Raw genomic sequence first — 13,457 nt, 5'->3', positions numbered from 1 at the left:
GCCGGCTGCCTTCTTGGCTGGCGCCTCTTCAAGGCCGGATCTTTGCCTTTGGCGCGGGAACCCCGATTTCGGCCAGGTAGCTGCCCGCATGACCTTTAATCCTGTCAGGGATCCTGGAAATGGCTCTGGTGGAGTTGCCCCCGGCTTTCAGCTGGTGGCTGGGCCCACTGCCAAGGCCAATAAATTCAGCTCAGTGCCCCTTTAAGCTTCCCTCTTTGTTCTATGAATGCACCCAGGGCCTGCCTTTCATAGTGGGTGAGATGAGAGTGTTGAGTAATTTTAGAGTTTGTTTTTGAATCACACCTTATTATCAGAATCTCTCAGGTATCCCAGCCTGACGGGACTTGTTTGTTTTGAGCTGAGGCTGTGTGTTTAAAGGCAGTCGTCGACTTTCATCCCAAACATGAGAACAAAACTCTGCGTAGCACGGCCTCAGGATTGTAAAGGAGAGGGTGCAGCATCAGGTGAGGTTCGGCTGGTGGGCGAGTGGTAACCAGGGTGATGGATCGAGGAGGAATGGAACAAAGAGGTATCACGTCAGGGAACGAACAGGAAATGTCACAGAGAGAACAGGTTCAGAGTGGGGGCACTGCCAGTGCCAGGAGGGTCAGTGTCAGGGACATTGCCAGCGCAGGGAGTGTGGGATCTCGGGCACTGCCCATGTAGGGAGGGTCAGTGTCAGGGTAATGCTGCTATATTTAAGGTTGGGAATCAGGGAATCGTTATGCTGAGTAAGAGCGGGATGATTCTGACCACACATGGTCACTCAAACGCTAAAACCACTCACGTTAATTTCAGGAATACTGTTTGACTTCACTCCGGTCTCAGCTGGCCCTCTGCTGAAACCCTCATCTCTGCCTTAGTTATCTTCAGACCCGACTATTCGCACTCACTCCTGACCGCCCCCTACTCTCTGTAAACCTGTTGACATCCAAAACACTACTGCCCAAAGCCCGAACTTGCCCCAGACCCCATTCCCCTGTGCGCTCGCAGGCCGACATTGGCTCCCAGTCAACTGACAACCCAATTTTAAAATTCCCATCCTTGTTTTCAAATCCCTCCGTGGCTTTGCAGCTTGCTATCTCTGTAACCTACTCCAGCCCCACCACTCTCCGAGATATCCGTCTGCCTCCAATTCCCACCTCTTGAAAGCCAATGACTTCAGTCGCTCTGCCATTGGTGGCTGTGCTAGTTGGGCCCTAAGCTCTGCGCCTCACTCCCTGAACCTCACCGCCTCCCTGCGACTCTTTCCTCCTTTACGACATCCCTGAAAACCTCTCTACTGAGGCTTTGGTTTTCTCGTATCTCCTTACACAGCTCAGTATCAAATTCTGTTTGAAACATGACTGTGAGGCACCCTGGGATGTTTTGCACATTAAAGGCAAGTTCTAAATGATGATAATTGCTGTTGACTCCAGGTGGGAATGTTGGATCGGACAGATTAGCCGGCAGGAGCAGTTAGGTCAGTTTGGGGAAGTATTGGGATACATCACCTCCTTAAACCCAGCTGCAGAATTTGTAAGCAGCTGTTAATTCCTATGCGTGGTTCTGTCTCACTTGGGCTGAAGGTATGGGTCAGGCACGGATACTCCTGCTAATGCTATGAATACGGATCACATTTAGTCACAACATCGCTGACATTCATGGGTGGCACAGTGGTTAGCACTGCTGCCTCACCAGGGACCCGGGTTCAATTCCCGGCTCGGGGTCACTGTCTGTGTGGAGTTTGCACATTCTCCCCGTGCCTGCGTGGGTTTTCCTCCGGGTGCTCCGGTTTCCCCCCACAGTCCGAAAGATGTGCAACTTAGGTGGATTGGCCATGCTAAATTGCCCCTTAGTGTCAGGGGGACTAGCTAGGGTAAATGCATGGGGTTATGGGGATAGGGCCTGGGTGGGATTGTGGTTGGTGCAGACTCGATGGGCCGAATGGCCTCCTTCTGCACTGCAGGATTCTATGATTCTATATGGGTGAGGATTCAGCTCCAGCCCCAGCACACTCTTCAATCTTCGTCAATGTGTTTGCTGCTTACTCCCAGCGCTGAGAAAACACAATTCTTCAGCTCATTTGTTGGGATAGTTCTATTGCTCCTCTCGATCTGTTGCACCCTGCGGGCCACATCAAACCAGATAATAAAATGTCTTGAACCCTCGTTCTCAGGGTGACATAACGCTGGGCGACTGAGTGAGAGTGCCATCTCCGCTCATGAGTCTGCTCTGAGTTGCCCTCCTACACCTCCTACTGGGTGACTTGAGGACTGCAGTGGCAGACACATTGAGGCCTGATTGTTTTGAAAGGTTTTTTTCTGCATTACATGATCTGCCTCTGTCCTCATATTCCCGGGGGTGGTTCAGCACAAGAAGGTGGGAGAGGAAGGGAGGGCCTGGATATTATCAAACAAACAAAATGAAGATACATTTCTGAAGTGTCTCACCACATAGTCGAAGCATCTCTGACGCTCCACACTAAGATTTCCTCTAACCACTGGGTCGTACGGTAGCACAGTGCTTAGCACTGCTGCCTCACAGCACCAGGGACCCGGGTTCAGTTCCGGCCTCAGGTGACTGTCTGTGTGGAGTCTGCACATTCTCCCCGTGTCTGCGTGGGTTTCCTCCGGGTGCTCTGGTTTCCTCCCACAGTCCAAAGATGTGCGGGTTAAGTTGATTGGCCATGCTAAATTATCCCTTAGTGTCAGGGGGACTACCTAGGGTAAATGCATGGGGTTATGCGGATAGGACCTGGGTGGGATTGTGGTCAGTGCAGACTTGATGGGCTGAATGGCCTCCTTCTGCACTGTAGGATTCTATTCCATGATTCTATGCAGCGCGGTGACTTGTTGTTTACTTCGCTCAGCTTCCATGTCAACAACATCCCACAGGCAGCAAAGAGATGAATGCTTAGACCAGCTCATTGTCCAGGCTGACACTCTGGGGTGGTACCGAGGGAGAGCTGCACTGTCAGAGGCGTGACCTTCCACAAAAAACATTCAACTCAAGCCCTGTCTGTGGTGCTCCGTATGGATTCTGGAAACCTTGTGACTCCGTTGGGAGAGAGCAGGGAATTCTCCCCAGTGCCTCGACCAATATTTTTCCCTGGAAAGTACCTCACCCAAACAGATTAACTAGCCTTTCATCCTTTTGCTGTTTGTAACATCCAGCTGTGCTCATCCATCTTTATTGTAACAATCGTGCTTCACAATATCTCAGCATACCTCCACCCTTCTGAGAGACAAGATAAGCAAAATCAAGTGTTTCTTGCTTCATACCAAAGAACAGCGCCACTGACTATACCGCACTCCTTCAGTGCTGGACTGGACAATACTACCTCTCTAACTATCCTAACGCTGTCAATGACCACCCACCCTCATTCTACCCTCCGTAAACCTGAGGTACACACAGAATCCCTACAGTGCAGAAGGAGGCCATTCGGCCCATCAAGTCTGCATCAACCACAATCCCACCCAGCCCCTATCCCCATAACCCCATGCATTTACCCGAGCTAGTCCCCCTGACACTAAGGGGCAATTTAGCATGGCCAAGCCACCTAACCCGCATATCTTTGGACTGTGGGAGGAAACTGGAGCACCCAGAGGAAACCCACGCAGACATGGGGAGAATGTGCAGACTCCACACAGACAGTGACCCAAGCCAGGAATTAAACCCAGGTCCCTGTGCTGTGAGGCAGCAGTGTTAAGTCCGGAAACTAAGAGCTCATGTTCTTGGGGGTAACATGTTATCCTGGATAGGAGTTTGGCTGGCTGGCAGAAAACAGAGAGTATGCATAAATGGGCCTTTGTCTGATTGACAGGATGTGATGCAGGGGTCCCTGCTGGGGCCTCAACCTGTTAGAATTTACATCAATGCCTTAGATGGGGAAGTGAAAGCATGGCAGCTAAATTTACAGATGATACAAAGATAGGTAGGAAAGTATGTTGTGAAGTTGGAGTGAGTTTGCAGATGGACTTAGATGATTGAGTGAGTAGGCAACAATCTGGCAGAAGGAGTATAATGTGGGAAAATGTGAAGTTGGAATAAAAATTAAAAACCAATACTATACAATGCACATTATTATTGCAACACGTTATTGTCTATGATTATCCTTCCGTGCTGCACTAGTGTCTACGCTTGGGCAATGACAATTCTCCTTCAATCGTGAACAATTGTGCGCTAGATTCTTGAGGTGCGGCTGAACTTTGACCCTTTCAAGTTTTGTAGAATGTGCAAAGTCAAGAGTTTAACAAGGAATCAGGTTTATTTACACTATTTACAGGATGAGCACCGTGGGTGACAGGGAAAGGCTACATGACTGCTCCCGAGAGTATACACAGCACTGCCTGAGGACAGGGCTACATCATCACGTTTCCCATGACTTAGCATATCCATTCTGTTAACCCTTTATGTTACACAAGGAAAGACTGGATTGCTACAAATGGATCAGGAGTTATTTATCCAGTTGGCAATTGTATTTCTTTACTCTCTTGATGGTAGCAATTTTTAAAAAGCGCTTTAGAAATATGTGCGAGATGCAGAGACCGGATAAGAATATTCCACAGCTTTGCTGAATTTTTGACTTGCTCAGTAACGGAGATGTGAGGCGGTGCAGTGAAGCTGGGTGAAAGGCTGGAACAAAGGATTCTATAATCTGTAAATACAGACAAGATTCAGTGGGGATTGTCCCTGGGGAAGATATTTCTATTAATCAGAGAGATAAGGATCCCAGGGCACTGCCTCAGCGTAAAGGGACAATCCTTTAGAACCGGGATGAGGAGGAATTTCTTCACTCAGGGGTGGTGAATCTATGGAATTCGTTGCCGCAGAAGGCTATGGAGTCCAGGTCATTGAGTGTATTTAAGACAGAGATAAATAGGTTCTTGATTGGTAAGGGGATCAATGGTTACAGAGAAAAGGTAGGAGAATGGGGTTGAGAAACTTATCAGCCATGATCGAATGGGCTCGATGGGCTGAATGGCCTAACTCTGCTGCGATGTCTTATGGTCTTATCTTATACTATTATCGCCATTGTGCTTATTCTCTTTCACAGTCTGAGATGCTTCTACAGCATCAGTCCAACCCCTGCATCATAAACAAGGCCAAGAAGACACCACTAGACCTTGCGTGTGAGTTTGGCAGACTGAAGGTAAGATTATTCACTGTGTGTGTGTACGCGTGTGTGTGTACGCGTGTGTGTGTACGCGTGTGTGTGTACGCGTGTACATCTATCAGTAAATCAGAGCTATCCCAGTGCAGTCACTGATGGGGTCTATGACTCCCATGTCCACAGAAACGTTGGATACTGTTTCACTAATGAGGCAGATTAAGTAGCCATAAGATGATCACTTAGAAATTCCAAGTGTTGTGATCCAGAGGAACTGCTGAAGCAGTGTGGGCATTCAAACCAAGGATAATAGCGCGCAATCAGTGTCAGCAAGGAGCAAGGATGGCCATCAGGATTGGGAATTGTGCAAAGAGTGGGCATCGGGATTGGGAATTGCGGAGAGAATGGCTATCAGGATTGGGAATTATCGAGAGAGTGGGCATCAGGATTGGGAATTGCGGGATTTACTGTAACAGTCAAACCTATTCAGTTCACTCCAGACCCCGCTTTGTCTCTGTGTTGCAGGGGTGTCCACACAATTCTGGAAGCTGCACAGAGATAATCTCAGTATTGAGCCACACCTAACCATCGAACTTGGTGCCTTTGTTTCAGGGTCTGGTTCGGGATGGCTAAATTTTGTTTTCCTTTCCATTTTCTCTTTTCCTTTAGAAGTAGCGGGGATAAGGAAGACTCTGTTCAAGGCTGCTGAGAAAATTAGTCTTTTTGAAACCAAAATCAAAGAAATGAAATGCATTTTGATTTGATAAAGGGGGGTAGTGGGGACACACTTTGAATTTACGCGTTCCTCCCTGGATTTCATTTCCTCATGTACCTTTACCTGGTCTGCCTACAAGTGCCTCCAGCCTCTCATCATTGTCTGCTTAACTGCCCTGTGAACTGGCCTAGCAAGACACTCAGTTCTACCAAACTGTTAAGGATACGGGGGGGGGGGGGGGCGATGGCCTAATGGTATTATTACTAGACTATTAATCCAGAAACTCAGCTAATGCTCTAGGAACCCAGGTTCAAATCCCGCCATGACAGTTGGGTGGAATTTGAATTCAATAAAAAATATCTGGAATTAAAAATCTACTGATGACAATGAAACCATTGTTGATTGTCGGAAAAACCCACCTGGTCCACTAATGACCTTTAGGGAAAGAAATCTGCAGTTCTTACCTGGTCAGGCCTACGTGTGATTCCAGACACACAGCAATGAAGTTGACTCTCAACTGCCCCCTGAAATGGCCCAGCAAGCCACTCAGTTCAAGGGCAACTTGTCCCACGAATGAATACAAAAAATATTTGAGAAGGAGCCCTACCTACACCTTCCAGGAGCAACTAGAGATGAACTATATTACCAGTGAGGGCAATACACCAAGAATGATTTTTTTAAAAAAAACATCTTCCCTGAATCATTGTGACTTAGTCATACTCAGCTTGCTCTGTACAATGCCGCACACTTCTACACTGTGATGTTTGTGTCTAAAGTCTATGCTTTTGTAAAAGAACATTTTAGTTTTTAAAAAAAGGTGCTGTTTAAAAACCTGCCAGTAGGGTGTGCTAGAGGTGGAGTCTTTTGTTCTCTTTTGTATAGAAAAGAATAAAAGGAGCCCTCCTGTGTTGGCGGGTTATTCAGTTGTATGTGTTTGTATTCTTAATTCTTCCAAAGTGACAAGACATTTCATGTCCAGTGCATTTGAAATGAGAAGACTGCAACCTCTGTTGTCCTCTGGTGTAAGACAAGGATTTTTTTTTAAAGGCTGTTCTGGAAGGAGTGAGGGTAGCTGGGATGAGGAGTTATAAATCCTGCGGTGTAGTTACTGGCGAGTTCACTTTGAGACTTCTCAATGCAATCGAATCGACGCAGAACTGTCGTTCCTGACAGCCCATCATGGGTAGTTTGAATAAACTGCCTAAAGACTGTGGGATTTGTGCTTCCACTGGATTCCCCCGAGGGGGCGAGGGGATGAATATTAATGAGGGAGCAAACAAAACGCTCTGAGCTAGTGAACTGCTTCAGTGAAGTAATAGACACAGGCACACACTGTCAGTGTCTGACAGGCTGACCAGTGTTTGATAAGTCAGTGAATTTGACTTTATTTTGACAAATATATTTTTACATAAAGAGGCACAATCTTCTCAGAAAAAAATAGGCTTTGCACATTTTTCTCCAATACAACGGGGAATGCTCATAAAGAAATGAGAGGCAGTGTGATCTTTGTGTAAAATAACAAGCAGCCAGGTTTGACAGACAGGAGTTTGATGTTTTAACAACACTATAGCTCAGGGGGAATGGTGAAACTGTCTGATAGCATAGTTCAGAAAGCTATTGATAAAAGTTCCACATGAAAGACTTCTACTTCTAATGAAACCAAAACCAGCAAAATCAAGAGTCAGGAGTGAGATTGGTTCAAAAGGAGGTGTTAAAAGTAGAAAACCTGGTTTGTCTCCAAGAGATGTGATAGTGTTTGATGTGCTGAGCAGAGTCCCTCAGAGATTGCTCCTTGAGTTTTTCATCCACTCGAAATGCGATGAAGAACAAAAATCAGATATTAGTTAGCCAGGTTTGGTGATGACATTAAAACAGTTTTAAAGTTAGAGTTTATTAATTAGTGTCACAAGTAGGCTTACATTAACACTGCAGTGGAGTTACTGTGAAAATCCCCTAGTCACCACACTCTGTTCGGGTACACTGAGGGAGAATTTAGCATGACCAATGCACCTAACCAGCACGTCTTTCGGACTGTGGGAGGAAACCAGAGCACCGGGAGGAAACCCACACAGACACAGGGAGAACGTGCAAACTCCACACAGACAGTGACCCAAGCCGGGGATCGAACCCGGATCCCTGGCGCTGTGAGGCAGCAGTGCTAACTGAAGGCAGATGGAGAATTGGGCAATTTAACACTGAAAACAATAACATTTCACAGGAGTTGTGAGTGTGAAATGAATTGACTTGAGGCATAATCTGAGTATAATCGTGAACCTGTTACATTCAATGTCAGGGCATGTGGCAGAATGAGTCTAACAGGCTGAAAGAATGTTCAAATCAATTGTATTTGAGCAAGTAATACTATTCAGACTATAGGAACAGGAATAGGCCATTCAGCCCCTCTACACTGTTCACCATGTAATCAAATCATGGCAGGTGAAATGGGGAGTATGATGTTCCATTCTGGCTGTATTGAAGAGGGTGCAGAATGTTGCTATTGTTTGTGTATCTTCACACCCATACTGTTTTCCACCATTTTGGGAATAGTGGGGAAGTGGTGGAAGGATTCCTGAGCTCATTATCAGTCCGTTGAACCATGTTGAATGCTCCTTCCATGGCCAACAGGTCCTGGTGTTGGACTTGAACCCGGAACTTTTGAAGGACCAGAACTGAGCCTCAATGTTACAGGAATGCGCTGCAAGAAATCCAAAAGTTAACATGTCTATTTTTTATTAATGAATTTCTGGGATATGGGTATCACTGATTAGGCCAGCATTTATTATCCATCTCTAATTACCCTTGAGAAGGTGGTGGTGAATTGCTGCAGTCCACGTGGTGTAGGTACACCCACAGTGGTGTTAGGGCAGGAGTTCCAGGAGTTTGACCCAGTGACAGTGAAGGAACGGTGATATTTTTCCAAGTCAGGATAGTGAGTGGCTTGGAGGGGGACTTTCCAGGCGGTGGTGTCCCTGGTCCTTCTGGATGGTAGTGATCGTGGGTTTGGAAGGTGTTGTCTAAGGAGCCTTGGTGAATTGCTGCAGTGCATCTTGTAGATGGTACACACTGCTGTCAGTGGTGGAGGGAGTGAATGTTTGTGGAAGGGATAGCAATCAAATGAGCTGCTTTGTCCTGGAAGGTGTCGAGTTTCTTGAGTGTTGTTGGAGCTGGACTCATCCAGGCAAGTGGAGATTGTTCCATCACACTCCTGACTTGTGCCTTGTAGATGGGGGAGAGGTTTGGGGAGTCAGGAGGTGAGTTACTCACCACGGGATTTCTAGCCTCTCACCTGCTCCTGTAGTCAGTGTTTATATGGCTAGTCCAGTTCAGTTTCTGGAGAATGGTAACCCCCAGGATGTTGATAGTGGGGGTTTCAATGATAGCAATGTGATCGAATGTCATGGGAGTGGATGATTGAAATCTCGTTAATGTCTAACTCAATGTAATTAGAAGTTTTATGCATCGCAGGCATTTCTTGTAAGAAAACTTCCCTTCCTAACAGCACTGTGGGTGTACCTACACCACATGAACTGCAGCGATTCAAGCTGGCAGCTCACCACCATCTTACCGAGGGAAATGAGGGATGGTCAATAAATGCTGGCCTAGCCAGTGACACTCACAGTCCATCACAGAATAAACTTTTAAAAATGTGCCTCACCTGTTTCCTTTAACACTAGGGCAAGCGATGGCCCGGGGGTATTGTCATTGGATTAACAATCCAGAGACCCAGGGTAATACTCTGGGACGAAGGTTTGAATCCCAACATAGCAGATGGTGGAATTTGAATTTAGTAAAGATATGGAATTAAGAATCTACTGATGACAATGAAACCATTGTCGATTGTTGTAAAAGCCCATCGGGTTCACGAATGGCAGATGGAGTTTAATTTAGATAAATGTGAGGTGGTGCATTTGAACCAGGGCAGGACTTACTCAGTTAATGGTAGGGCGTTGGGGAGAGTTACAGAACAAAGAGATGTAAGAGTACAGGTTCATAGCTCCTTGAAAGTGGAGTCACAGGTGGACAGAGTGGTGAAGAAGGCATTCAGCATGCTTGGTTTCATTGGTCAGAACATTGAATACAGGAGTTGGGACGTCTTGTTGAAGTTGTACAAGACATTGGTAAGGCCACGTTTGGAATATTGTGTACAGCTCTGGTCACCCTATTATAGAAAGGATATTATTAAACTAGAAAGAGTGCAGAAAAGATTTACTAGCATGCTACCGGGACTTGATGGTTTGAGTTATAAAGAGAGGCTGGGTAGACTGAGACTTTTTACTCTGGAGTGTAGAAGGCTGGGGGGTGATCTTATAGAGGTCTATAAAATAATGAGGGGCATAGATCAGCTAGATAGTCAATATCTTTTCCCAAAGGTAGGGGAGTCTAAAACTAGAGGGCATAGGTTTAAGGTGTGAGGGGAGAGATACAAAAGGATCCAGAGGGGCAATTTTTTCACACACAGGGTGGTGAGTTTCTGGAACAACCTGCCAGAGGTAGTAGTAGAGGCCGGTACAATTTTGTCTTTTAAAAAGCGTTTAGATAGTTACATGGGTAAGATGGCTATAGAGGGATATGTGGGCAATTGGGACTAGCTTAGGAGTTTTTTTTAAAAAGGGCAGCGTGGACAAGTTGGGCCGAAGGGTCTGTTTCCATGCTGTAAACCTCTATGACTTTTAGGGAAGGAAATCTGCCATCCTTCCCTGATCTGGCCTACATGTGACTCCAGACCCACAGCAATGTGGTTATAAATGTTGACTCCTGTACGTGTGATCACTGACGCAGTTGGTTGCCTTTTCACCTCTAGTCAGAATCTCATGAACGCAAACCCATTCCGGGCTCTGAGTGTGAAATCTCGGCTGAATCTTCAGTGCAGTGTTGTGGGAAGGCTGCATTGTTGCAGGTGCCATCGTGTGAATGAGATATTAAAATGTCCGGATGTAAAGAACAAGGCACAATTTGGAGATGAACTAAACTGAAGAGCAGCATTTACCCCTACCCTATCAAAAACACTAACTGCACTGTCAGTGCGGTTTCTGAGATCTTGCTGTGTAAATTAGCTGCCCTGTTTGCCTACATTATAACAATGATCACATTTTAAAAGTACATCGCTGGCTGTAAAGCACTTGGGAACATCCTGAGATTGTGAAAGGCATTAGATAAATGCAAGTCTTTCTTTAACACCATCCCAATGTGTACAGCTGTGAGTGCAGGATGAATGTTGGAATGCAAACACACAGTAAACAAAGATACACTAGTCAATGACACATCCAATGCTTAATGAATGCTCATGAATGAATTCAATCCATTCCTCTTGATCTAAATAAAATTTCTACAGTACAATTTAGCACTCAGACATTGAGTGGAGATGGAGCTCATTAAAACCTTGGCAATAAGGTTATGCTGCCAGATTGTCGCGATTCCTCACATCTGGATAGTTAAGAATTCTCTATTCCATATTTTATTCATTCAATCCTCATCTCTGTTACCAAGCGGCGGCAATTCTCTACCGCGGATTGGCCGATGACTCCAGCCCCTAACGGAGGGGTTGTCCTGGGAATGAGCCAATCATTGATAATCTAGCACCAGCTTGTTATTCAGCACAACCTGACCAATGATGAGCTGGGAATAGCCAATCATTGAAGAGTTGTTACATAAACTTCACAATTTTATACCCCTGGTGACAGACTATCACTAGACTATTAATCCAGAAACTCAGCTAATCTTCTGGGGGCCCGGGTCCGAATCCTGCCACGGCAGATGGTGCAATTTGGATTCAATAAAAATAAATGTAGAATTAAGAATCTACTGATGACCATGAAACTATTATCGATTGTCAGAAAAACCCATCTGGTTCACTAATGTCCTTTAGGAAAGGAAATCTGCCGTCCTTACCTGGCCTGGCCTACATGTGACTCCAGAGCCACAGCAATGTGGCTGACTCTCAACTAGGGATGGGCAATAAATGCTGGCCAACCAACGATGCCAATGTCCCCAAGAGTGAAAGAATTTTCCCTGACTCTTCTTCTCAGTAACATCCTCATCTTGCACCTACTTTCCTTTCTTCATTTGGATCCGGTGACAGTCGGAGATTACCCACTTGGGCCTTACCCCCAGCAAGCAGCAAACCTCCGCCGTACCACACACCGCCCCCCCCCCCAAAAAACCTCCGGCAACCATTCCGATTTCAATCCTCCATTTAACTCTTTCAGTTGGCTCACTCACCAATCAAAATGTCACCAGTTTAGGAAGGAAGACTGTGCGTCTGGGAAGGGGGTCGAAATCCATCTCACACAGCAGCAGCAAACAGATATGTCGGTCGCTTGTACAACGCCCCATCCGATGGTCAGCTGTGTTGATGGTCTGTGCAATTCTGGCCATTTTGCGCTGAAGCCAGAGGTGAATTCCAGCTCCACTGTCTCTTGCCACAGGGCAGTAAGACTGGAGTGAGTAACAGAGCCAGTCAGACCCCCACATCTTGCAGCTTTGATCCCTCAGCAATGCTGAAAAAAAAGTTTAAAAGTTTATTTATTAGTCACAAGTAAGGCTTACATTAACACTGCAATGAAGTTACTGTGAAATTCCCCTAGTCGCCACACTCCGGCGCCTGTTCGGGTCAATGCACCCTAACCAGCACGTCTTTCAGAATGTGGGAGGAAATCGGAGCACCCGGAGGAAACCCACGCAGACACGGGGAGACTGTGCAGACTCCACGCTGACCGTGACCCAAGCCGGGAATCGAACCTGGGTCCCTGGCACTGCGATGGTCATTCTCCGCTGTTGTAGCAGAATTACCTTTATGTCTCTAGGTTACAGAGAAGGAGATCATCCAGTCTTCTCATCGCTAACCATTGGCGTCCCTGTCCGTGCTTTAGTTGAGATTGAGCTGAATTCGGCCGTGATATAACCCAACAGCATTAACCGATAAGACCCACACATGAATAATTAGCCACCGGGGCCGAGGCATTGGAGGGCAGTTGTGGAATTTCACATCAGTGGAGAGAGAACCCCAGCAGGAGAGGAGGGTAAAAGAGCCCGCAGCATTATCCTTTATCTTGATGATAGTCAACCACGAAGGCCAACACAACAGGGCATGGCTGGATCAGACTGAGGCATATTAACTGCCCTGACTGTGAATGTCTTGCATTTATATAGTGACTTCCACAACCTCAGGACATTCCCAAAGTGTCTCCTACTCAATAAAAGTGCTTTTGAACTGTAGTGACAGTGGTAAAGTATGAAATACAGCAGCCAATTTGCACACAGCAAGCTCTCTAAACTTGTCATTGAATCTGTCTTTAGCGACTCTGGTTTAGGTATCGACCAGGACATTGGGGAGGTCTTCTTTGCTCTTCTTCCAGTTCTGAATTGGCATGATGTGAGGAGGCAGTCTGGGCCTCGGTTTTATGCCTCACCTGAAGGACAGCATCTCTGACAATACAACACTCCCTCAGTGCTGCACCAGAGTGTGATCCGAAATCTTGGACTCAGGGTTGTGACTTGAACCCACAGCCTGACCCAGAGGAGTGGCAGTGCTGCCGCTGAGCTGCGTGGCATCTTCTGGTGAAGGACTAGGGAGGGAAAGCCAAGACGTGTCGAGACAGATGCTGAAGGAAGAGGTTCTGGAATTAACTGGTATTGACGTTTTAAGCAGGT

General features: G+C 46.4%; 1 protein-coding gene across 5 annotated transcripts in view; it reads left to right on the top strand.

Annotated features, from left to right (window-relative positions):
• The window catches only part of caskin2b (CASK interacting protein 2b), a 255,010-nt gene that overhangs the window by 175,364 nt on the left and 66,189 nt on the right, over positions 1 to 13,457 (top strand). For all 5 annotated transcript variants that reach the window (XM_078225315.1, XM_078225314.1, XM_078225317.1 and 2 more), the window contains one exon: positions 5,039 to 5,134. In XM_078225315.1, the coding sequence (XP_078081441.1) occupies positions 5,039 to 5,134 (96 nt within the window). The remainder of the gene's footprint in view (positions 1 to 5,038; positions 5,135 to 13,457) is intronic.

The sequence above is a fragment of the Mustelus asterias genome, chromosome 12, assembly GCF_964213995.1.
Source record: "Mustelus asterias chromosome 12, sMusAst1.hap1.1, whole genome shotgun sequence".
NCBI classification, from domain to species: Eukaryota; Metazoa; Chordata; class Chondrichthyes; order Carcharhiniformes; family Triakidae; genus Mustelus; species Mustelus asterias.
The sequence above is the reverse complement of the archived record's forward strand: the minus strand, read 5'-3'. Positions and strand labels throughout refer to the sequence as shown.